This window comes from Geotrypetes seraphini, chromosome 8, assembly GCF_902459505.1.
Source record: "Geotrypetes seraphini chromosome 8, aGeoSer1.1, whole genome shotgun sequence".
In the NCBI taxonomy this organism is placed as follows: Eukaryota; Metazoa; Chordata; class Amphibia; order Gymnophiona; family Dermophiidae; genus Geotrypetes; species Geotrypetes seraphini.
In genome coordinates this window covers 49,998,695-50,024,706 of record NC_047091.1, presented here as the reverse complement: position 1 = coordinate 50,024,706, position 26,012 = coordinate 49,998,695, and the positions used below count along the sequence as shown (strand labels likewise).

The following is a 26,012-nucleotide window of genomic DNA, read 5'->3' as shown; positions in this document are numbered from 1 at the left end:
GTAACAGTGCTGCGTAGATGGTTTTCATGACGCTTCTAATATATGTCAGACAGGATGAGAAAGATGAAATTCAGTCCATGTCAACCCAGGAGGAACCAAGCTGTCAGGTGTAAAGCATGTAGATTAAGATGCAGAAGATATACATGATTCTGCATTAGAAAAGATGGAAAGTCTGAAGAGGGACTCGTTCCTTGATACTGAGCTGAGGTAGAAGGGGAACCAAGGATGCCTGGGCCACCAAGGCCCAACAGAATCATGTTGGCAATTCCTGCTTGAGCCTGACAAGCGTCTCGAAGATGAGACTGATTGGAGAAAATGCATAAAGAAACTTGCGTGTCCAATCCAGAAGAAACACAAAAAGGAAAAAAATCCAACGTGGTCTGCAGTGAAAAGACAGCAAGCAGAAAACAACAAACAAACTGCAGATAATGTACAAGATGCAGGCGTTGTTTATTAATAAAACTGCGGTGACATATACAACCTTATAGCCAACCAAGGGACCCGACACGGTCCATGTTTCGGATAACACGCCTTCCTCAGGGGTCCATGGTAGTAAGGTATAAAGCAAACCGCATAAAGGATCGTTATAGGCGTGTGTTTGTTATCCTTTATGCGGTTTGCTTTATACCTTACCACCATGGACCCCTGAGGAAGGTGTGTTATCCGAAACACGGACCGTGTCGGGTCCCTTGGTTGGCTATAAGGTTGTATATGTCACCGCAGTTTTATTAATAATCAACGCCTGCATCTTGTACATTATCTGCAGTTTGTTTGTTGTTTTCTGCTTGCAATCCAGAAGAAACACATCTGGTTCCAGGAGTTGGGGAGAAAACTTGCCTGGAGCAAAATTGAGGTAACTTGTGATTGTGGGGGGACACAAACAGGTCTGAGGAGTCCCCCAAAGAGAGAATATGTAATGCAGAACTACAGAGTTGAATGCCCACTTGTGTGGCTGAAGAAACCTGCTGAATCCATCTGCGAGAGAATACTGCTTCTCTTGAATGTATACTGCTTTCAAAAATATATTGCAAGCAATTGCCCAGTTCAAGTCTTCTGGGCCTCCTGACAACAATAGAGAGAACCCGTGCCTCCTTGCTTGTTTATGTAACACATTTCAACCTGAACGTCTTTGAGGATTAGGAGGACGTAGTTAGTCATAATGTGCTGAAAGATATCAAGAGCATTGTAGATCGCTCTGAGTTCCAAAAGATATAGATAGAAAAAAAGGTTCTAGTAGACTAGCAACTTTGAGTGCAAAGACCATCCAGAAAAACCCTGCAAGCTTAGGAGGACGAGTGCGTGGGTAGAACCTTCTGATGTGGAGGTGTATGGAACAAAACCCCCCTGTAAAACAAGGAAGAGTTCAACCACTACTGCAGAGAATGTCAAAGTGTAATGTGTTGAGACAATGGGTCAAGAGCTTGAGACCACTGACATGCAAGAGTCTATTGAGGAGTCTTGACAGGAAGTCTCATAAACGGAGTAACAGGGACCATGGAAGCCATGTGACCCAGAGGAGCTGACTGGCCAAGATTGATGGGAGAAGTCTGATTGCAAAGCTGAATCAAATTGTGTTGTCTTTACTGATGGAGAAACACTCTGAAATAAAAGGTGTAGTAGAGCTCTGAGAAATCGCAGTTTTTAAGAAGGTTGAAGTTGGGAAAAAAGATTTTGAATCCCCACTGTTGAAAGCAGAGAATTGTGAACTGAGTCACTGCGAGAACCCATTGAGAAGTTGGATCATTGATGAGACAATCGTCCAAACAGGGAAAAACACAGAGACCCTGTATCTGTTAATGCTGCTGCAAGTACAACCAGGCACTTAATGAATACTCTGGAAGAGGATGCAAGGCCAAAAGGTAGGAATCTATATTGATAATGGTACTGCACTATCTGAAATTTGAGTGATTTCCAGAAGGTCAGAAGCACTGGAATATGAGAAGGAACTTCTTTTCAGACCTAGGGAGCATAGCCAGTCATTGCTCTCTGAGAGGGAATAGAAAGTTTTGAGAGGCAACATATGAAACTTTCTCCTCCCCGTAGACCTCCCTTCCCTTTTGGAATGAAGAAATACCAGAATTAAAAACCCTGGTTCCTCTGCAGAGGTGAAACTTTTCTTTGAGAAGAAGGGAATACCATCTCCTGAAGAAGAGATGACTTGAAAAGAGACTCTCTTGAAGGATGATTTGGAGGCATAGTGATTAAGTGAAGAGAAAGTTGTTCTTGTAATTTTTTTTTTATTTTATTTTGTAAAGATGTAGTGGTGTCCTCCTCCCCTACAGCCAGTCCAAAACCTCCGGGCTTTTGGAATCAAAAAGTCTATGGAGTAAAAGTGTGGCAAATGTAGGGAAAAAGATTTAAAGTAAATGGATGTCTTCTAGAAGGTACTGCATAAACATTGATGGAACAGTGGAAGACATGTTGAAAGAAAAACACCTGGTAGATCCTGCTTTAAGGATAAGACAATGGAAGGTTCTAACATGGTGGGAATCTAACTTACAGGATCAACACCCCTGTTAGATCCCGCCATTTCATGCATAATTGTACTGAAACAGGAAAGAGCCACCTTACAGGCTCTATGCCTCATAGTGGAATCCTGAAGCGGTCGCAATTCGTTTGATGCATGTCATTTGCTTGCTGAATACCATGTGAAGGAATCTAACTTTACACCTATGTTAGATTCCTCCTTAGAGCATGGATAAGCGGATCCAACCAGATACATTCTAGGCAGGGGAAAGGATTGAGAGATATGATGAAATTCCTGTAGATGTTGAGAAGGAAGCTATCCATCAAAAGAAGGCAATTTCTAACAAGATGCTTCACATAGCAGAAATTGTAATTTGGTACAATGATTGCCAACATGGAATACTGGTAACAAGGGACATCTAAATGTGCTCATAGTGCGCCTTTCACGTGCTGGTGGCACTGAGGTATAGAGTTTTTATGGAGTAGATTTTTTTTTTTAAAGTCAAATCTACCACTAGTGGCTGGTATTTATATATAAAGTCAAAGTTTCTGGGAGCTCCCGTAATGGTAAGGGGCGTTTTCTAGTTCTTATGAAGAGAGCATCCCTCTCGAATGACCTTTAGAATCTAGATGTGGTAATGAGTTCCCAATGGGAATAATACAGTTGGAGCCAAGCTCCAATTGGTTCAGGAAGAGGCTGAGAAAAAAAGAACAATTGAGAAATTCTTTTAGGAAGTTGATCATAATCTAAGTCCTCCAAGTATTCAGCACTGTAAAAAGAATCTGCTTTCAGATGGAGTGGTAGCTCTTTCCAACTGCTTAATAAATATAGTGACAAAAAGTCTTTCAGTAAAAGATTTAGCCGTTGGTGGACAGTTGAGTGGAGATTTTGAGCAGTTCTCAATTGAATCAGACTGTAATCCTGAGGGATATGAAGGCCTTGGCAAAGAAATGCGTTGAGATGCAAACGTTGAATCCGGTACGATGAGTAGAAAGAGGTATGATGCGAAGCTGTTCTCTTCAAAGAACATAAGAGAGCGATGATTTTTCTTTGAAGCATGTAACGGAGGAATGACGCTCATTGGATTGTTGTGAAGGTCTCGGTGACCAAAGGCCCCAAGGAAAAGAGAGAGAAAAAAAGTTCCACTTTTTCTTTTAAAAGAAATAAACTTAAAAATAAATTAAGAAAAAACGCATGAGTGGGAAGGCAAATGGCAAAAACTGAACAACGTTCAGAGGCACAACTTCTCAGAAAACTGAGAACCAAGGAGCTATGAGCGGCATAGGGTGGGAAGGCACTCGCACATGTACAGTGCAGGCAGTTTAAGAACTTTTTCAAGTTCTTAAAGTGGCGATGCACTTTTAAAGCTGTCCATACCGGGGCTCTGTGAATGACATCACCCATGTGAGAATATGCTCCTGCTTGTCCTGGGATAAAACATAATTTAACAAAACAAAGTTTCTTAAAAAAAAAAAAAAAAAAAGATAAAATATATGTATTTTTTATTTAGCTACATTGTCTGTAAGGGCGCCATGTACATCCTTGGTGTACAGCAGATTATATAACAGTCTCCCTTCAGGTTTCTTACATGTTTGTTAGTCTCACTGCTCTCCCTGTGTATAGGGACTTTATATTATTATAAAAGATAGGACAGAAATGAAAGAAGAAATTTCATTAACATGCTAGTTACTGGCATTCTATGTGCCAGTTTAAGCAGGAGCTACAGGCCTCAACACCATTCAAAAAAATCCTTAAATCTTACAAACATGTTTTATACTTGCCAGAAAACAATGGTAAATATGCTAATCTGGACCTTGGTTTAAGCATGCCCTCATATTCTGTGCTTAAGAAAAGAAAATTCTTACATACTAGAAAGATGAGAAACTCAAAAGAACACACAAATAACTAATATCAGAAACAGGTACTCCCAAAACAAAACATACAAAGGGTTGGCAAATCTAGCTCAAATTGAGTGATAATTGTTCATTGCCAATTTACACAAAAATAAATTTAAAAAATAAACACTTTTAAAAGAGAACTGCTATGCAGAAAGGACAGAGTTGCTTATGCATGCATATGTGAAAACAGACTGCCCTTTCTATATAAACACAATTTATCTCATATCTTTTATAAAATTTTCATTAAAAACTACTTGATACTGTGACAAGTTGCAGCAAATGCAGGATTTTACAACCATTTGGACATAAAGGCAAAGGTTTTAAAAAAGGAAGTATTTCTGGGTAGTTATGGTGTCAAATAAAATTGATCTCTCAAACTCATTGAAAATGCTTTTGTTATGGCACGGTCAAACAAATGCTTCTGATGTTGTTGGATTGTTCCATGTTTGTAATCATACAATGTCTTAACAGTGAAATACAATACATAGTAAAGAAAGAAGGAAAACCAGATTATAATAGATTTGCCTCAGCATGTTTATCTCCAGTATCTCAAGTATGGTTTATATGCCTATTTTTGGCAGGCTACTTTGATACCATGCACCATACAAATTTTAGTTAATCAACATTTTAAAATATGTTCACATTGGGGATTTAGTACTGAAAGTCTTATTAAAAGTTAATGGGTTGCAGAAAAGTTTCAAATTAAAAGTCTATATAATATTTATTTTTCATTCTATGTACTGTGATGAAGGATTGAAGAAAATCTCCGATTCTCAGTTGATTCATTTTTTTTCACTCAATACGACTGACTTTCCAAATCCCAAAGGGATTTCATTATCTGTAAGAATAAGTTCCATTCTCTTTGGGAAGGCCCTAAAAACTGCCTTATTTTTGGGATACAGTGTGCTCAAACTAATTTTTTTATTTAGTAGTTTAGTAGATTTGACTTTCTTTGTAGTAGTTATTGTATGATTCCAAGATATCTGACAAGTGAATATAAGATAACCTACCTCAGAGTCTTCATGTTTACCTTTGTCTTATCTATCCTAAGATTTCCTAAAAAATATTCTTAAGCTGGGTCAGTGTAAGCAGCGTTTTCCATTCAGATCAGATTAACTTAATTTCAGGCAACATTTTACAGCTCCATATGGATTTATGTACATACAGCCCTTCATTACACCTAATTCTCTAGTTTCTGGTATGGATAATTAACCTCAGTCAGCATTTCAACACCTTCCCTCATGGAGCCCCACTCACTGCAGTAGTTCAATTTTACTTTTTACTTATGGTGACAAGACTATGGGGCACTTTTACTAAAGTTTAGCACATACTATACTAAAAAGCCCATAGGTATAAAATGAGCTTCTTAGCATCCAACACACACTAAGCTTTAGTAAAAGGGCCCAACAGCTGTTTAAAGGCTTACATGACTGTCCACAGTAAAATTCCAAATAGTCCCATATAAGAGAACTGATTATTTCAAGCCTAAACGTGCAACAGAATTCCTGTTCAGTGTTTGCACTCCAATCACTTTTTTTTTATATAGTGAAGCAAGTCAGCCTGATCAGATGGTACAAAAATGAAGAACAATCTAACTGGAAATAAAGGGCAAAGGTGTAGGGTATTTAAAGCTGGATGATAAAGAATTGAGAACATTAAGTTTGCTTGTTTGAACAGAATGATCTCTAAATTGTGTATGTTCTCACAGCCTATCTCAACCACTGGATTCCTTCATATATCCAAATTAAAGTAGAAAAGAAAAAAAGAAGAGAAAACCCACCCCACAATTTTCCATATCATGTTTTTAAGTTTGAACCCCCAGTTCCCAAAGAGGATTAAGAGACTCCCAATATCCATTTCTAGCTTGCTGCAGAACTTCAACCGTGTATCTTAGAAAGCACTGGAGTGATTTTAATATTGAGCCCTGCCTCCCCTTTTTACAGTGTATAGGCATTTTTCATCAGGCATTCCTTGTCATCTATGGGGCTCCAAATGGTTGCGAGTGAACTTTCCTGGTGATTTCTTCTGGTCATCTTGACAAAGACGACAACCATTGCACCAAGAAGTATGGCAGCCATAACTGCAAGCAGCACCGCCAATGCAACAGCTGCAGAAAAAAATGTAGCCATTAGTTTACTAAGACAAAGTCCATTACATTGAAAGATTAGGTTCTTACCTGGATAATCTTGTTTCTGTTAATATACACAGGAGTGTGTATATTAGAAAATCAATCCATGCTTGCAAACCACTTGCAGAAAAGTGTCAAATCACATCTTTCAGCTCCTCCTCTTTCACCAGTGGAATATAGCTAGCTCCCTCTTCAGTTTGTACTAAAGCAATCAAGCTCCAGTGTAACAGCAGAAAAGAGGAGAGGAATGGGGGAACTTCCCTGAAAACAAACATTTCTGTTCTGCTCCATAACTCATGAAAAAAAAAAATAATTATTAGCATGAACTTGCAACATAGGTATATCAATGAACCAACCTGCTGTGTTCAACTTATGCAATGCATAAGGAATTACAAAGTTCAATAACTCAGGGCCGGATTCTCAAAACAAAAATCTGCCTTTAACGTGCTCGCTAAATAGGCTCCAGCTGATTTAGCATGCATATATTTTAGTGGCGGATTATCAAAATGGCTTAGGGAGGTCTTTTCTGAGTTTTCTAGCAGTCTCCAACACTGCCACGCAAATGTAGTACAACCAGGTCATTAATATTGAAATAATCACTTCGAGCGATTCTTTATAATCGTCGAGTGATTCTCTAACCTGGTTGTGCCACACTTGCATGTAAAATTTACTGACAGGAAAGTAAGGCTTGACAGCTCAGACCCCCCTCCCCAAGCAAATTAAAATAATTTTTAAAAACCCAAATTGAACTTCTGCAGGAGAGATGCCCACTCTCTCCTGCCGCGTTGCTGACATTAACCCCACACACCACAGGCAGCAGGACCAACTCTGGTCTTCCCCAGCATTGCACAATGAGGCTGAACACTCTTTGGGACAGGGACCACTCTCCCTTGTTTCTAGAATCTACCAACTGAGAAAGTCAGCCTGTACATTTCCACTCCCACTATGCGGGCTGCTGAAAGTACCTGGAGATGAGCTTCTGCCCACTGGAACAATTATCTGAGCCTCCAAGACTTAAGGAAGCACCTGGTGCCTCTCTGTCTGTTCATGTGGTCCTCGAGAGCCGGAGTTCAGGTAGTGTTCAAATTCCCTCAGCGCTAGGCGAATGGCTCGGAGTTCAAAGTGAGTTATAGATCACTTCACCTGCGGGAGGATCCATTGACCCTATACTGAATGACTGCCACAGTGGTCTCCCTAGCCGAACAGGCTGGTGTCAGTCAGTGTCACCCATGAGGAGATTCGAAGGGTTAAGCCTTTCAATAAGGCATTCTCTTGAACCCAACAATGCAAGCTGTTCTTCACATTCCCTGTCCAGGAATGCTTCTGTGAGGACCACCTGGACAGCAGAGCGTCCCAGATACTCTAGGCCAGGGGTAGGAAACTCCAGTCCTCGAGAGCCGTAGTCCAGTCGGGTTTTCAGGATTTCCCCCAATGAACATGCATTGAAAGCAGTGCCTGCAAATAGATGTCATGTACATTCATTGAGGAAATCCTGAAAATCTGACTGGAATATGGCTCTCAAGGACTGGAGTTCCCTACCCCTGCTCTAGGCATTGGGTTGGCTCCAAATGACTTCTAGAAACTGACAATTCAGCCCAGATCCTGTAGGATACACACAATTTGTCAAACTGCCTGCTTGCCCACTGGTCTTGATGGCGCTCTGATCTAGTGCACTTCTATACCCATCCTGCAGAGGTGAGTTGCGACCACCACCATCACCTTGGTGAAGGTGCATGAGACTATTCCCAGACCAAAAGGCAGGGCTGTAAACTGAAAACATCTTTGAAGGATATTAAAGTATTTCCTGAGGTTGAGGAAAATGGAAATATGAAGGTACACCTCCGTCAGATCTAGGAAGGCCACCGCTGCAATGACGAATCGAATCATCTCCATGTGGAAGTGCGGTACTCTTAGCGCCGCATTTATGGTTAGGTTCAGGATAGGTCTCCAATCTTCGGTGCCTTTCTTGGGCACTACAAAATATATGGAGCCAGAGCCCGATTCTTCTTCAAGAACTGGTTCTATAGCTTGAATGTTCAATAGCCTTTGCACCGTCATTTGATCCCTGGCCTCCTTTTCTGGCCATCCAGCTGGAGAGTTAAAAAAACGATCTGAAGGGCGATAAAACTCAATCCTGTGACTCTCTCGAATTAAACCTAGAACTAGGCAGTCCAAGGAAAATCGTTCCCACTCCCTCCAGAATGCAGACTGTGTCTCCTGCTAATGTGCTGGAAGTGCAGCAGTCGACCAGGTATCATTGTGATTTCTTGGAGGTTGTGCTGATGCAAGCCCCTTAGGGTTGCTGGCATCTAGTTACCAAACCACTGTCTAGATCCCTAATCAGATCTCTGAGGAGAGGAACCTGCTAGGAACATTGTGAGCGATGAAAATTGCCTCTACCTCCCTATGACAGGGTGACGTTCCCCGTCAGGGAGTCTGAGCAGCTAAAAGGGGCTAATTTGCATTACATCCTACAAAGACTGCTGGGAGCTGCCCACTCACCCTAAGGGAACAGTGGTGGTGAAACGGACATGTCCAGAGCAGAAAGCTGAGAAGACCAGAAGCTACTTCAGGAGCCAGGTGAGCCAGAGCTGGTCTTTGACCTAACCCTCCGTAAGCCTGTTAGTCCGGACTGCCCAGTAGACCTTGGGGGTGACCAGGAAGGTACCTCAGGGTTGACGTCCGACAAAGGACCTGGTGGTGATCAGGGAGACCAGGGGAATGAGTGACAGGGCTGCCCTCACAGTGAGTGAGAGAGGAAGTCTTCAGGAAAAGCCCTCAGAGAGAATGACTGGCTGGGAAGGAGTCCTCAGGGTGTGTGTCTGGGAGAAGACAACTGAGGGACTGGGAGAGTCCTCAGTGCATGCATCCAGGAAAAGACACCTGAGAGACTGGAAGGAGTACCCAGAGGGCCCAGTAGAGCCTGACATCCAGGGAGGGGCTCAGGTTTGATGACCGGCAGTGGGACCAGTGAAGTGTCCAGGGAGTTGGAGACCCAAGAGGCAGAGAAGCGTAGGGACTGGTGATGGTCCCACAGGAAGAGCCAGAAGAGTGAGTCAGGCTGAGGGGGGTCTGGCAAGCAACTGGTGGCAACCAGCAGAGAGACTGGTGATGGCACTGGAAACTGCTTGATAGAACATTAGATGAAGGTATGGCAAGCAACTAGTAGGGGTGGCGACCAGCAGAGAGACTGGTGATGGCACTGGGAGCTGCAGGAAGACCTGGAAGGCCAAGGAAGGGTCAGGAAAGGACCTGGAAGAGCTGGAAGACTGTGGAGTCATAAGAACATAAGAAGTTGCCTCCGCTGGGGCAGACCAGAAGTCCATCCTGCCCAGCGGTCCGCTCCCGAGGCGGCCCATCAGGCCCACTGCCTGAACAGTGGTCTCTGACTAATTTTATAATTTACCTCTAATCCTGTCCCTATAACCTTACCTCTACTCCTATCTGTACCCCTCAATCCCTTTGTCCTCCAGGTACCTGTCCAGACCTTCTTTGAAGCCCTGTAGCGTACTTCTGCCTATAACATCCTCTGGCAGGGCGTTCCATGTATCCACCACCCTCTGGGTGAAAAAGAACTTCCTGGCGTTTGTTCTAAACCTTTCCCCTTTCAATTTCTCCGAGTGCCCCCTTGTACCTGTGGTTCCCCTTAGTTTGAAAAATCTGTCCCTATCCACTTTTTCTATGCCCTTCATGATCTTGAAGGTTTCTATCATGTCTCCCCTGAGTCGTCGCTTTTCCAGGGAGAAAAGCCCCAGCTTTTTCAGTCTGTCAGTATATGAGAGGTCCCCCATACCTTTTATTAGCTTAGTTGCTCTTCTCTGGACTCTCTCAAGTACCGCCATGTCTTTCTTGAGGTACGGCGACCAGTACTGGACACAGTACTCCAGGTGCGGGCGCACCATTGCACGGTACAGTGGCAGGATGACTTCCTTCGTCCTGGTTGTGATATCTTTCTTAATGATACCCAACATTTTGTTCGCTTTCCTTGAGGCTGTGGCGCACTGCGCCGACGCCTTCAATGTTGCGTCCACCATCACTCCCAGGTCTCTTTCAAGGTTGCTCACCCCTAGCGGTGATCCCCCCATCTTGTAAGTGAACATCGGGTTCTTTTTCCCAATATGCATGACCTTGCATTTCCCTATGTTGAAGCTCATTTGCCACTTTTTGGCCCACTCTTCCAGCGTTGTCAGATCTTTTTGGAGGTCTTCGCAGTCCTCCATGGTTATGACCCAGAGAGGACCAAGAGGAGCTGGAGAGACCTGGTCATAGGATTTAGAACTGTTTTAACCCTGTTGTGTTTGTGTTTTAGCAGGGTCAATAGAAGATCAAAGGACACCTGGGGTGTAGAAAGTGACAGGTGTTGACTGCTCGGCCCATCTCATGACATTCCCCAGTGGGTCAGTGAAGTCTGCTATATATTTGGGGCGGCGATCTGCCATGCTAGGTAATAAGTTCATCAAGGCCCTTACCAAATAGCATCTGCCCTTTGAAGGGCAGTCTGCTTAAGGTGGATTTGGAAGCTGAATCGCCCACCCATTGTCTGATCCAGGTAATGCGGTGGGCAGGAAGGAAGCTGAGCCTGGGACAATAAAGGCATGGACAGCATGATCTCCAGTCCTGCTGTTTGGTCACATAGGCTGGGAGCTAGCCTCCTGTGTGGCAGAGAGACCTCCTGAAGAGGCATCTTGCCCTGGTCTGATATCAAATGCTTGTGGAACAGTACAGACCTGGCAATCTTTAGGTTGCTAGTCAGACCGGAACCGACTGTAGGCTCACCCCTCACAAATCCTCGTGGCATGATGGAGGAAGAATAAAGTGCAGTTGGCTCCCTGAAACCCAAACCCACAGTTAGAAACATAGAAAATGACGGCAGAAAAGGGCCATGGCCCATCTTAGTCTGCCCACTCTAATGACCCACCCCCTAACTTCCTCCATGAAGAGATCCCACATGCTTATCCCATTTTTTCTTAAAATCTGGCATGCTGCTGGCCTCAATTACCTGTAGTGGAAAATTATTCCAGTGATCGACCACCCTTTCGGTGAAGAAATATTTTCTGGTGTCGCCATGAAATTTCCCACCCCTGATTTTCAACAGATACCCTCTTGTTGCCGTGGGTCCTATAAGAACAAATATGTCTTCTTCCACCTTGATACAGCCCGTGACATATTTGAACGTCTCGATCATGTCTCCCCTCTCTCTGCGTTCCTTGAGTGAGTATAGCTGCAACTTACCCAGCCGTTCCTCATACGGAAGATCCTTGAGGTTAGGGCTCTTAAGCTTAGAAAAGAGACAGCTGAGGGGAGATATGATTGAAGTCTATAAAATCCTGATTGGAGTAGAATGGGTACAAGTGGATTGATTTTTCAGTCCGTCAAAAATTTACAAAGAATAGGGGACACTCAATGAAGTTACAGGGCAATACTTATAAAACCAATAGGAGTAAATATATAACTGACCTTTTCGTCTTCTCAGCCAACAGACACAAGAGAAGCTCACATTCCAACTTTGTTTCCCCCCCCCCAGTGAGAGGTTGTAAACTGAAAAAACATCATGAACATCTTCTCTCGCACCAAGCAGCATCATGGGGTAAAGACCTAGAACAATTGCTTTCGCCCACTACTTATGAGGAATTTAGGAAACGTCTGAAAACACACCTGTTCCTAAAGTATCTAGACAACTGATCCTCTCTTCTCTCTCCCCTCTTTAGCGATTAACTTGTTCTATTGATCACTCTCTCCTCAAAAATGGATTTCCTGTCCTATTAACCCTCTTTCTTCCTCCCCTCTTAAAGTCAATCAATTTGTACCTTTGCTTAATCTTTGTAAACCGCATAGAACTTCACGGTATTGCGGTATATAAACTGTTATATAGCCATCCTGGTGGCTATTCTCTGAACCGACTCAACTCTCAGCACATCTTTTTGGTAATGTGGCCTCCAGAATTGTACACAGTATTTCAGATGAGGTTTCACCATGGATCTGTACAACGGCATTATGACCTTGGGTTTACAGCTGACGAAACTTCTACGGATACAACCCATGATTTGTCTAGCCTTGGATGAAGCTTTCTCCACTTGATTGGCAGTCTTCATGTCTTCACTAATGATCACTCCCAAGTCACGTTCTGCTGCAGTCCTTGCTAGAGTCTCACCATTTAGGGTGTAAGTTCTGCATAGATTTCTGCTGCCAAGGTGCATGACCTTACATTTCTTGGCATTGAAACTTAGTTGCCAAGTCTTTGACCAATGCTCCAGTAAGAGTAGGTCCTGCGTCATACTGTCGGGCACTGGGCTTTTGCCTACTATGTTGCATAGTTTGGCGTCATCGGCGAATAATGTAATTTTACCTCGAAGCCCCTCAGCCAAGTCTCTTACGAAGATGTTAAATAGGATCGAGCCCAAGACCAAGCCCTGAAACCCACAGAGTGGCCCCACAGCCTGCACTCAAGCCTCTAATAAATCAGAAGGTGAGCAGACTCTCAGGGGAATGGACCCCGAGTCTCAGAGTAACACAAAGACTGACTCATCAGGTACACCCGGGGGTTGCCCTGCAAGCTGCAGTACACTCTTGCGGAGTTTGTGTTCTCTCCCAGGCACAGTAGCCCCAAATATGGGGTCCTATCACCAAAGCCTCCTAAAAATGTAGTAAGACCCAAAAATAATAAAAATCAAAATGAGCAGATCAGAACACCTTTTCTTGGTTCACTTGCAAAAGGACAAACTGAAGAGAGAGCTAAATTCCACTGCTGAAGGAGGAGGAACAGAAAGATGTGATTGACACCCTTCTGCAAGTGGTTTGTGAGCATGGATTGACCACCTAATCTACGGACTCCTGTGTATATGTAATAGAATTGCCATTCACTAGGAATTGGGGAAAATATTAAAACAGAAAAGTTTCTTATCTGTAATATGTGTTCTCGGAAGTTCAGCAGTCACACTAACAGGCAAGATTTAACTACAATTACAGATGTTTCCAAAACTAAAAAAAAAATGAATGGGCCCTCTTTGCATGTGTGGCATTTCCTGCATTTTTGTGGTTCTGCACTGCACTAGAGATTGACACGGGGACAAATTTGTCCCCATCCCTGCAGGAACTTAATTTCTCCTTCCCATCCCTGTGAGTTTTGTTGCTGTCCCTGTCCCATTCCTGTAAGCTCTGCCTTAACCGCACAAGCTTTGGACACTTATGATTTTAAAGTGTTTGAGGCTTATGCAGATGAGGATGGATTTTGCAGGAATGGGGCAGGGACTAGAAAAGAACTCATGGGAATGGGAAAATGAGTTCCCGTGGGGACGGGGAAAAATTTGTCCCCGTGTCATTCTCTAGCACTGTACAATACCTCAGTTCTGCAATTAAGCTAATAAATGCATTTCAAGAAGAGGATAAGGGGAGGGTCTGTAACTGGTGAATTCTATTCAGAGAACACCTGTTACAAGTACGAAGCCTAGTTTTCATTGAAGAAAACAAGAATTTTTAAACTACCTAAAACAAAAATAAGTCTTACAGAGAGAAACTGGAGTTATACTGTAACTTAAAAAGGCTGCGACACCAGACAGGCAAAACCTGTCTTGCATCAGAAGCCAGCATACAAATCATATTGAGATGCAAATGAATGCTTTGTTGCCACTTCACAATAGAGGTCAACCTTAAAGCCCTACTGAGGCAGGCTTATGCTTGTTTGAATATAAAATGAAGGGATATACAGTCATGTGAAAAAATTAGGACACCCCATGAAATATTCAGTTCTTTCTTAAGAAATGTTCACATCGATGTCAAATCTTTTTATTTATCTCTGGAAAACAAAGTAATGCAATTGCAGTTAACAACAAAAATTTTCCTTGATTTACTCTTGAAACAAAAGATATCCACAAAAATGTGTATTCTGAGGAATAATTTAAGACACCCTAATAGCTAGTGTTACCCCCTTTGGCTGAAATAACTGAAAGACGCTTCTTGTAACCATCTACCAGTCTCTGACATCAGTCTGAGGAAAGTTTGGCTCACTCCTCAATGCAAAATTCTTTCAGCTGTGAGATGTTTGAGGGGTTTCTTGCATGTACAGCCCATTTCAAATCACCCCATAGCATCTCAATGGGATTAAGATCAGGGCTTTGACTCAGCCACTCCAGGGCTCTCCATTTCTTAGTTTTCAGCCAGTCCTTAATGGATTTACTGTTATGTTGCAGGGTCCAGTTCCGCTTCAGCTTTAATTTTCTTACAGATGGTCTCACATGTTCCTCTAGCACCCTCTGATATATGGTAGAATTCATGGTGGATTCTATGATGGTGAGATGGCCAGGTCCTGCTGCAGCAAAGCATTCCCAAACCATGACACTTCCACCTCCATGCTTCACAGTTGGTATGAGGTTCTTTTCCTGGAATGCTGTATTTGGTGTACACCAAACATGTCCTCTTTTCTGGTGTCCAAATAATTCAATTTTAGACTTGTCTGTCCATAGAACACTATTCCAGAATTCCTGTTGTTGCTCTACGTTCTCTCTGGCAAACTTCAGTCTGGCCTTGATGTTTCTCTTAGAGAGCAAAGATTTACTCCTTGTACACCTCCCATGCAAGTTAAATTTGTGCAGTCTCTTCCTGATTGTAGAAGCATGCACTTTCACATCAACAGCAGCAAGAGCATGCTGTAGGTCCTGTAATGACACTTTAGGGTTTTTGAAGACTTCTTTTAGCATCTTGTGGTCTGCTCAGGGGTCAACTTGCTTGGATGGCCAGACCTGGGCATGTTGGCAGTTGTTTGGAAAGTCTTCCGCTTCTACACTATTTTCTGGACCGTGGAATGGCTAATGTCAAATTCTTTTGAGATCTTTTTTAAATCCCTTACCAGACTTATAAGCTGCTACAATCTTCTTTCTGAAGGCCTCAGACAGCTCTTTTGATCTCACCATGGTGTTCACTCTCACCGCAGCAGTCATGAGCACAACAAACTAAATGTCAGAGGTTTAAGTAGGGCAAACCTCTCCTTCCAAGTGATGTGGTTCTCAAGAGGCTTTTTGAGGCATTTACATTGGGAGTCAAAGCGGTCTCAGCGGCGTCCTTTGTGACACATGCCTCTCTTTCCAGGCTACATACTCTGGAGTATGAGGGCAAAGAGCCCGTCCTTAGCTCCTTTTGTCTGAAGTGGATTATGTGACCAATGTTCTCTGATATTATTCGTGTCATGAGTAAAGTGTGGGCTTATGCAATATCAGTATGCAAAATGCTCTGAATCAGACAATGGAATGGAGATTCCACCTCTAAAGCTACTCTGGGCAGACTCCCTTTTAAGGGACAGTTATTATTTGGATCTTATGACTTGTGCAGACCGTCGACCCAAGATTCTGCCTGACAGCAGACCCAGAATCTCTAGAGCAGTGTCTCAAACTTTTTTTTAGCTCTGGCGTATTAACAAATCAAGGAAAATTTTTGTTGTTTACCTGCAATCACTTTCTTTTCCAGAGATAAATAATAAAAAAAAAAAAGATTTTGACATTGATATGTGAACATTTCTTAAGAAAAAATGAATATTTCATGGATTGTCCTAATTTTTTTCACATGACGCTAGTTCTTGCTGAACTCATGAAGTCTACCGTATCAGAGGGTACTTGAGGAAAATGTGAGACCATCTGTAAGAAAATTAAAGCTGAAGTAGAACTGGACTCTGTAACACAATGACTAAAACATACCAGTAAATCCACCATACCAGTAATGGCTGAAAACTAAGAAATGGAGAGTCCTGGAGTGGTCGAGTCAAAGCCCTGATCCTACTGAGATGCTGTGGGGTGATTTGAAACTGGCTATACATGCAAGAAACCCCTGAAATATCTCACAGCTGAAAGAATTCTGCATTGAGAAGTGGGCCAAACTTTCCTCAGACTGATGTCAGAGACTGGTAGATGGCTACAAGAAGTGTCTCACTGTAGTTATTTCAGCCAAAAGGGATAAGACTAGCTATTAGGGTGTCCTAATTTATTCCTCAAGTAGAACACACATTTTTGTAGATATCTTATTTCATGAGTAAATCAAGGAAAATTTTTGTTGTTAACTGCAATTACATCACTTTATTTTCCAGAGATAAATTTAAAAAGATTTGACATCCATATGTGAACATATGTGAACATATGTGGGGTGTGCTAATTTTTTCACATGACTGTACATCTGCTATTCCCTTTCAGATAGGCGACACCTTTTTTGTAATCTGAAGTGCGAGAAGTATGTTTGCATTTATAGCCATGTTGCCCTGGGAAAATGTAACAAGTGACCACAGAATGACTGGAGACCAGAAGTGCCCAGAGGCTGGAATTAACTCTAAAGTGACCGGAGGTGACAGAAGACCATAAGGGCCCCGGGAGGAACCCAAAGTAATGGTAAGAATCATCCAAAAAGACTCAATCAATCGACCATCCATAGGGGGAAATTCTTCTGTGCACAAAAAAATTATAATCAGAGGGTGATCATATTACTATAGATATCACTTACTTATATGGGCAATTTGTCTGCATACCAGAAGCAACAATAAAAATGACAGAGGTACACAATATCTTAGACTAACCACAATTTAATAAGATATGAGCATTCAAGGACCAGAATTCACTTCATCAGCTAAAAAACTCACACCTCACACTGATTAATATGTAAGATGCCACATATCATTTTTGTAACTACAGCCCAAACAGACAATCCTCTGATAAAATTAAAAAGTTGTACCTGTTGTTGAATGATGAGTTGTAGTGTGCAGAGGATCAGAGCCGCCTTCTGTATCTGAAAACAAACATAGTAATACAGGCAGTATCTGATCCAGCACAAAAAGGAAGCCATCATTACATTGAAGCCACAGAAAGGCAGGCCATTTGATTACAAAGAACTGATATTAGTGTGGGGTTTTACTCCTGTTTTAGCAGGTATTTTACTCTCCTATTTAATACAGGATTTAGTATGGAAAGACACATGCACTACAAAATAATAGTAATTAAAATAGAGCACACATTCTGTGTAAATAAATGGAACAGACATAAAGCACAGTTACTTACCATAGCAGGTGTATCCAGGGACAGCAGGCAGCTATTCTCACAAGTGGGTGACGTGATCCAATGGAGCCCCGATGCGGACGCCTCACAAGCAGTCTTGCTTGAAGAAATTTGAAGTTTCGAGTCGCCCGCACCGCGCATTTGCGAGTGCCTTCCCGCCCAGTACACATAGAAACATAGAAATAGACGGCAGATAAGGGCCACGGCCCATCTAGTCTGCCCACCCCAATGACCCTCCCCTACCTTTCTCTGTGAATAGATCCCACGTGTCTATCCCATTTGGCCTTAAAATCAGGCACGCTGCTGGCCTCAATAACCTGAAGTGGAAGACTATTCCAGCGATCAACCACCCTTTCAGTGAAAAAGAATTTCCTCGTGTCCCCGTGCAGTTTCCCGCCCCTGATTTTCCACGGATGCCCCCTTGTTGCCGCGGGACCCTTGAAAAAGAAGATATCTTCTTCCACCTCGATGCAGCCCGTGAGATACTTGAATGTCTCGATCATGTCACCCCTCTCTCTGCGTTCCTCGAGTGAGTACAGCTGCAACTTATCCAGCCATTCCTCGTACGGGAGATCCTTGAGTCCCGAGACCATCCGGGTGGCCATTCTCTGGACCGACTCCAGTCTCAGCACATCCTTACGGTAATGCGGCCTCCAGAATTGCACACAGTATTCCAGATGGGGTCTCACATGGATCTATACAATGGCATAATGACTTCAGGCTTTCGGCTGATGAAACTCCTGCGTATGCAACCTATGATTTGCCTTGCCTTGGATGAAGCTTGCTCCACTTGATTGGCAGTTTTCATGTTCTCACTGACGATCACCCCTAAGTCTCGTTCTGCTTCAGTTCTTGTTAGGATCTCGCCATTAAGGGTGTAAGTCTTGCATGGATTTTGGCTGACCAGGTGCATGACTTTGCATTTTTTGGCATTGAAGCTGAGTTGCCAGGATCTAGACCAGCGCTCCAGTAGGAGTAGGTCGTGCATCATGTTGTCGGACATTGAATGTATGTCTGTTGTGCTTTTGCCCACTACATTGCTTAGTTTGGCGTCATCGGCGAATAATGTTATTTTACCTTGCAGCCCTTCTGCCAAGTCTCTTATAAAGATGTTGAATAGGATCGGGCCCAGGACCGAGCCCTGCGGCACTCCACTGATTACCTCCGTCATTTTGGAGGGGGTGCCATTCACCACTACCCTCTGAAGCCTACCTCCAAGCCAGTTCGCAACCCATTTCGTCAATGTGTCGCCCAATCCAATAGAACTCATCTTGCTCAGCAACCTGTGGTGTGGTACGCTATCGAATGCTTTACTGAAGTCCAGGTATACGATGTCCAGGGACTCCCCAACATCCAGCTTCCTCGTCACCCAGTCAAAGAAGCTGATCAGGTTGGATTGGCAGATCTCCCCTTAGTAAATCCATGTTGACGGGGATCCCGTAGATTCTCCTTGTTCAGGATCGTATCCAATTGGCATTTGATTAGAGTTTCCATTAGTTTGCACACTATTGATGTGAGACTCACCAGTCTGTAGTTTGCTGTCTCCATCTTGGAGCCTTTCTTGTGGAGTGGAATGACATTAGCCGTCTTCCAGTCCAACGGGACATTACCCATACTAAGGGAGAGATTGAAGAGCACGGATAGCGGTTCCGCCAAGACATCACACAACTCCCTGAGCACCCTGGGGTGTAGGTTGTCAGGCCCCATTGCCTTGTTAACCTTAAGCTTTGACAGCTCGCAGTAGAGACCGCTGGGTGTAAACTCGAAATTACTAAATGGGTCATCTGCGTCAACCCTTGTCTGTAGCTGAGGGCCGAGTCCTGGCGCCTCGCGGGTGAAGACTTAGCAGAAGTATTCATTTAACAGTTGGGCTTTTTCAGAGTCCGCTTCTACATAGGTCGCCGTCTGGTTTCCTAAGACGTACTATCCCGCCTGAGTTCTTATTTTTGTCACTGATATACCTGAAGAAGGATTTATCTCCTTTCTTGAAGTTCTTCGCTAGAGACTCCTCCATGCGGAATTTGGCCTCCCTAACTGCTGTTTTGACGGCTTTTGACTTGGCCAGATAGACTTCCCTAGAGTCCTGTTTCCCTGATTGTTTGTAAGAGATGAATGCTTTTTTCTTCTCCTTGATGAGGTCCGAAATCTCTGCAGAGAACCACTGTGGCTTATTGTTCCTTCGCCGTTTACTTACTGATTTAACATAGCGGTTTGTTGCTTCTTGTATGGTGGCTTTCAAAGTCGACCACATTTCTTCCACGTTATCGGTTTCTGCTTGGCTTTGTAGCGCCTGGTGAACGAAGTCTCCCATTTCTTTGAAGTTTGTGTCCTTGAATTTGAGGACCTTGGTCAGTGTGGTAGATTTAGTGAAACCTTTCCTGAGATTGAACCATACCATGTTGTGGTCACTGGAGGCAAATGTGTCGCCCACTGAGACCTCTGTGACACTTTCTCCATTGGTAAGTATCAGGTCCAGTATTGCCTGATCCCTTGTTGGTTCCAACACCAGTTGCCTGAGTCTTGCTCCCTTCATTACATTACAGATTTCTATTCCGCCATTACATTCATAGAGTTTAATAGCCTCCTGCTGCTGCCGGAAGCAGAGGAAAGCGTGTCCCAATCCACATCAGGCATGTTGAAGTCACCTAACAATACCGTGTCCCCACGCAAGGTGATATTCTCTATATATCCGATTAATTCCATATCTAGGTCATCCTGTTGTCTTGGGGGTCTGTATATTACGCCAAGATACAGGCATTTGTCCTTCCCTCTGGCCAAATTTACCCAAAGGGATTCCCCAGTGTAGTGGACATCTGTGATTCTGGTGACTTTAATGTCATCTTTAGTATATAATGCTACACCTCCTCCCATTTTGCCCTCCCTGTCCCGGCGAAGCAAGTTGTAACCCGGTATGACCATGTCCCACCCGTGGGAATCCGTGAGCCAGGTCTCAGATATCGCCACCACATCCAGGTCGGCATTCCTCATTTCTGTTTCTAATTCCAGGATCTTGTTTCCCAGACTGTGGGCGTTTACGTACATAGCCCTCTATGTTGTATGTTTGTTATGTCTCAGTGGGGATGTTCCCGCTTGAGCTACTTGGACACCTTTAGCATTATTCACATGTTTTGTATTTTCCCTAGACCCAGAGTTACAACGTGCACCTATCCCGGACTCCCCAGACCCAGAACTACAGTGTGTTCCTATCCCAGACTCGGAAATGTGTGTACCCTGTGGGGGTATTCCCGCTTGGGCTACTTGAACTCCTTTAGTACAATTTGCAATGTGTGTTCTCTCGCTGGACCCAGAATTACAATGTGTACTCCCTCTAGACCCAGAATTATAATGTGTACTCCCCTTAGACCCAGAATTACAATGTGACCCAGAATTATAATGTGAGCCAACCCCAGATCAAAAGTGTGTATACTCTCCCCTGACCCAGATCGGTGTTTACTTACCTTAGTCTCAAAAAAGTATTGGCAGCTTAGCTCGCCAGGTAGGTTGTTTGTGCCCGTACCCTCCCCCAACTTACCTAGTTTAAAGCCCTATGTAGTAGGCGGGCTAGACGGTGTCCAAGGACGTTCTTCCCTCTTCTGGTCAGGTGTAACCCGTCTGGTCCCTGTAGTCGCCTCAGTTCAGATAGCTAGCAGAGAAGCCAACCCGGGGAGGTGAGTGGGATGTGAGAATAGCTGCCTGCTGTCCCTGGATAACACCTGTTATGGTAAGTAACTGTGCTTTATCCCAGGACAAGCAGGCAGCATATTCTCTACATGTGGGTGACCTCCAAGCTAACCAAGATGGGACAGTGGGAGAGTTGGCAATTTAGGAGAACAGATTACGTAAAACCGACTGGCCGAACTGGCTGTCGCATCTGAAAAAAGTATCCAGACAGTAGTAAGAGGTGAATGTATGAACCGAGGACTAAGTGGCGGCCTTGCAGTTCTCCTCAATAGGCGTGGACCTAAGGAAAGTGACAGATGCCGCTATCACTCGGACTTTATGCCCTGTGACCCGACCCTGCAGCGGGAGACCAGCCTGAGCGTAGCAAAAGGAAATACAAGCAGCTAACCAGTTGGACAAAGTGCTCTTGGAAACAGGACGCCCCAACAGATTTGGATCAAAAGAAATGAAGAGTTGAGGAGCCGTCCGATGAGATTGGGTGTGTTGGAGGTAAAAAGCCAACGCCCTCTTACAGTCAAGAGTGTGAAGCGCCATCTCTCCAGGATGAGAATGGGGCTTCGGAAAAAACACTGGAAGAAGAAAAATGGACTGGTTGAGGTGGAAAGCCGAAACAACCTTAGGCAAGAACTTAGGATGAGTACGAAGGACCACCTTGTCATGATGAAAAACAGTAAAAGGCGGGCCCGCAACCAGCGCTTGCAGCTCACTGACTCTGCGAGCAGACGTGAGGGCAATCAGGAACACGACCTTCCAAGTGAGATACTTCAGATGAGCCTTATCAATGGGTTCAAATGGAAGTTTCATCAATTGAGCCAGAACCACATTAAGATCCCAAACCACCGGGGGAGGCTTGAGTGGAGGATGGACATTGAAGAGGCCCTTCATAAACCGGGAAACCACCAGATGGACCGAGAGCGGTTTCCCATCAAGCGGCTGATGAAAGGCAGCAATCGCATTGAGATGGACTTGAATAGATGTTGATTTGAGACCAGATCTAGACAAATGCAACAGATAATCCAGCACAGAAGACAAGGAGGCAGACAGTGGCTCCATGCGATGCGAAGCACACCACGCAGCAAATCTAGTCCATTTCTGGGAGTAGCATTGTCGAGTGGAACACTTCCAAGAGGCCTTGAGAACATCCCTCACCGACTGAGAAAAACTGAAGGGAGGAGTCAGGTGGAGAGGAACCAAGCTGTTAAGTGAAGAGACTGCAGATTGGGATGCAGCAGCGAACCCTGACTCTGAGACAGCAGAGAAGGAAACACAGGCAGAAGTAGAGGCTCCCTGACACTGACTCGGAGGAGAAGGGAGAACCACGGCTATCTGGGCCACAGAGGAGCTATCAAAATCATGGTGGCGTGGACTGACTTGAGCTGGATGAGAGTCTTCAGAATCAGAGGAAAAGGAGGGAACGCGTAGAGAAACCGGTCCCGTCCAATCTAGAAAGAAAGCATCCGCCTGGAGACGATCCGGGGAGTAAATCCTGGAGCAGAAGCGAGGCAACTTGTGGTTGAGGGGGGAGGCGAACAGATCTATCTGCGGGGTCCCCCATTGAGCAAACACCTGACGCAGAGTGGAGGAATGGAGCAACCACTCGTGAGGTTGGAGAAGGCGGCTCAATTTGGCCGCCAGGCAATTCTGCCGGCCCTGGATGTAGACCGCTCGAAGGAAGATGTTGTGACATATTGCCCACTCCCAGAGCCGAAGAGCCTCCTGGCAAAGAGACAGGGATCCTGTACCCCCCTGCTTGTTCACATAATATTTCGCCACCTGGTTGTCTGTTCGTACCAGGACTACCAGGATCCTGAAGCAAATGCCGAAAGGCTACCAAAGCCTTGAAAATCGCCCGCAGCTCCAGCAGGTTGATGTGGCAGCGACGGTTGGCGCAGGACCAAAGACCCTGAGTATGGAGGCCATCGAGGTGAGCCCCCCAGGCATACATGGAGGAGTCCGTCGTGAGGACCTTCTGCGGCGGTGGCGTGTGAAAGAGAAAACCTCTGGAAAGATTGGAAGAGAGCATCCACCAGCGGAGCGATTGCTTCAAGGAGGGAGTCACTGCAATGTGTTGAGAGGCGGGATCCCGGTCCTGTCTCCACTGGATCGCCAGGGTCCACTGAGGAACTCTTAGGTGAAGTCAAAAGGAGTCACATGAACGGTGGAGGCCATGTGCCCCAGCAGAATCATCATATGCTTGGCCGAAACCGTCGACAGAAGGGAGACCCTCTGGCATAGGTGAATGAGGGCGGCCTGCCGAGACTGAGGCAGAAACAAGCGGAGGTGAACAGTGTCCAGCACCGCACCGATGAACTGGAGAGACTGAGAGGGACACAACTGGGACTTGGGGAAGTTGACCTCGAAGCCCAGACGCTGAAGAAAAATAATAGTACTTTGGGTCGCTGCAATAACCCCCTGCCTGGACGGTGCTTTGATGAGCCAGTCGTCGAGGTACGGGAACACTTGAAGACCCTGCAACCGCAGGGCCACCGCTACCACCATGAGGCATTTTGTGAAGACCCGCGGGGAGGATGCGAGCCCGAACGGGAGGACCCGATACTGCAGATGAAGATCTCCCACCTGAAAACATAGAAATCTACAAGAGGCGGGATGAATCGGGATATGAGTGTAGGCCTCTTTGAGATCCAGCAAGCATAACCAGTCCCCCTCGTCCATCAAGGGATACAACGTGGGAAGAGAGAGCATGCAGAACTTCTCCCTGACCAGGAATTTGTTCAACACTCTGAGGTGCAGGATAGGGAGCAGGTCCCCTGTCTTTTTGGGGACTAGAAAATACCGGGAGTAGAATCCGGTGCCCCGCTGACACAAAGGGACCTCCTCCACCGCCCGGAGGCAAAGGAGGGCTTGAGCCTCCTGGAGAAGAAAGGGAAGTAGCGACCTGTTGGAAAGATACTCTCTTGGGGGCAGGTCCTGAGGTGCCGTCCGGAAATGCAGGTAATACCCCTCCTTGACGACGGAGAGGACCCAGTTGTCCGATGTAATCAGCTCCAAGCGGCGACATAAATAACTGAGACAACCTCCGATGGGTAGAGGAGAAGGCTCAAGGACAAAAGGGGGCGGCATGCTTGAACCGGGATAGTCAAAAAGACGGCGAAGGCTTAGCTGCCGGCAGGGGCTGAGGCTTTTATGGAGCCCTCTGCTGCGGACACCTGGGCGGCAGCCAGGAAAAGGCCGACGTGGACTTCTGGGGATAACGCCTGGGTGGCAACTTGTATGACTCAGGGGGAGCGGGCTTTGCCTTGGGTCTGACCAAGGAGGCGAAGGAGTGTTCATGCTCAGAGAGGCGTTTGGTGGCCGCCTTGATGGAGTCATCGAAGAGTTCGTTGCCCACGCAAGGGAGATTCGCCAGACGGTCCTGCAGATTAAGGTCCATGTCAACGATGCAGAGCCAGGCGGCGCATGGCAATCGCAAAAGCGGTGACCCGCGAGGACAGTTCAAAGGCATCATAAGTAGCCTGAAGCATATAAAGGCGAATCTGCGACAACGTATCCTGAAGCCTCGCAATGGACAGCCAAATCATCCTGAAACGATGGCATGGATTTGATCTAGTGCTTGATAGGATGTAAAATTGAAATTGTAATTCAGAACCCTGTGCGCCATCATCGAATTTTGGTACAGGCGCTTGCCAAACTTGTCCATAGACTTTCCCTCCCGGCCCAGCGGGACAGCCGCGTACACCTTGGAAGGATGAGATTTCTTTAAGGAAGACTCCACAACCAAGGACTGGTGGGAGAGTTGAGCCTTTTCAAATCTCTTACACGGGGCTGTCCGGTAGTGGGATTCCATCTTGGACAGAATGGCAGTGATTGCGTAAGGCATCTCCAAATTCCGGAAGAAAGTCTGCTTCAAGACCGGATTCAAGGGGTTTTACGAAGGGAAGGTCCTGCCAATCAAATCTGATCAGCTTTTTTGACTGGGTAACAAGAAAGCTGGATATAGGGGAGTCCCTGGACGTCGTGTACTTGGACTTCAGCAAAGCGTTTGATAGCGTCCCACACCGCAGGTTATTGAGCAAGATGGGTTTGATGGGACTGGGTGAAACATTAACCGCATGGGTTAGGGACTGGCTTAAAAGTAGACTTCAGAGGGTAGTGGTAAACGGTACCCTCTCCGATACGACGGAGGTGATCAGCGGAGTGCCGCAGGGCTCAGTCTTGGTCCCGATCCTATTTAACATCTTCGTAAGAAACTTGGCTGAGGGGCTTCGAGGTAAAATTACATTATTTGCCGATGACACCAAACTATGCAACATGGTAGGCAACCGCACAACAGATGAAAGCACAGTGCCCGACAAAAGCTCAATGCCTGACAGTATGACGCAGGACCTACTCCTGCTGGATCATTGGTCAAAGACTTGGCAACTAAGTTTCAATGCCAAAAAATGCAAGGTCATGCACCTTGGCGGCAAAAATCCATGCAGGACTTACACCCTAAATGGTGAGATCCTAGCAAGGACTGTAGCAGAACGTGACTAGGGGGTGATCATTAGCGAAGACATGAAGACTGCCAATCAAGTGGAGAAAGCTTCATCCAGGGCTAGACAAATCATGGGCTATATCCGTAGAAGTTTTGTCAGCCGTAAGCCCGAGGTCATAATGTTGTTGTACAGATCCATGGTGAGACCTCATCTGGAATACTGTGTACAATTCTAGAGGCCGCATTATCAAAAAGATGTGCAGAGAGTTGAGTCGATTCAGCGAATGGCCACCAGGATGGTCTCAGGACTCAAGGATCTCCCGTATGAGCAACGACTGGGTAAGCTGCAGCTGTACTCACTCGAGGAACGCAGAGAGAG

At 45.1% G+C, this 26,012-nt stretch overlaps 1 protein-coding gene across 2 annotated transcripts in view; it reads right to left on the bottom strand.

The window, feature by feature from the left end:
* Positions 1-2,229: 2,229 nt before the first annotated feature.
* SPINT2 (serine peptidase inhibitor, Kunitz type 2) overlaps positions 2,230-26,012 on the bottom strand; it is a 190,766-nt gene continuing 166,983 nt past the window's right edge. For both annotated transcript variants that reach the window (XM_033955460.1, XM_033955462.1), the window contains 2 exons: positions 17,198-17,251; positions 2,230-6,472 (listed from right to left, as the gene is read on the bottom strand). In XM_033955460.1, coding sequence (XP_033811351.1) covers positions 6,303-6,472; positions 17,198-17,251 — 224 coding nt within the window. In that variant the 3' untranslated portion in view covers positions 2,230-6,302. The remainder of the gene's footprint in view (positions 6,473-17,197; positions 17,252-26,012) is intronic.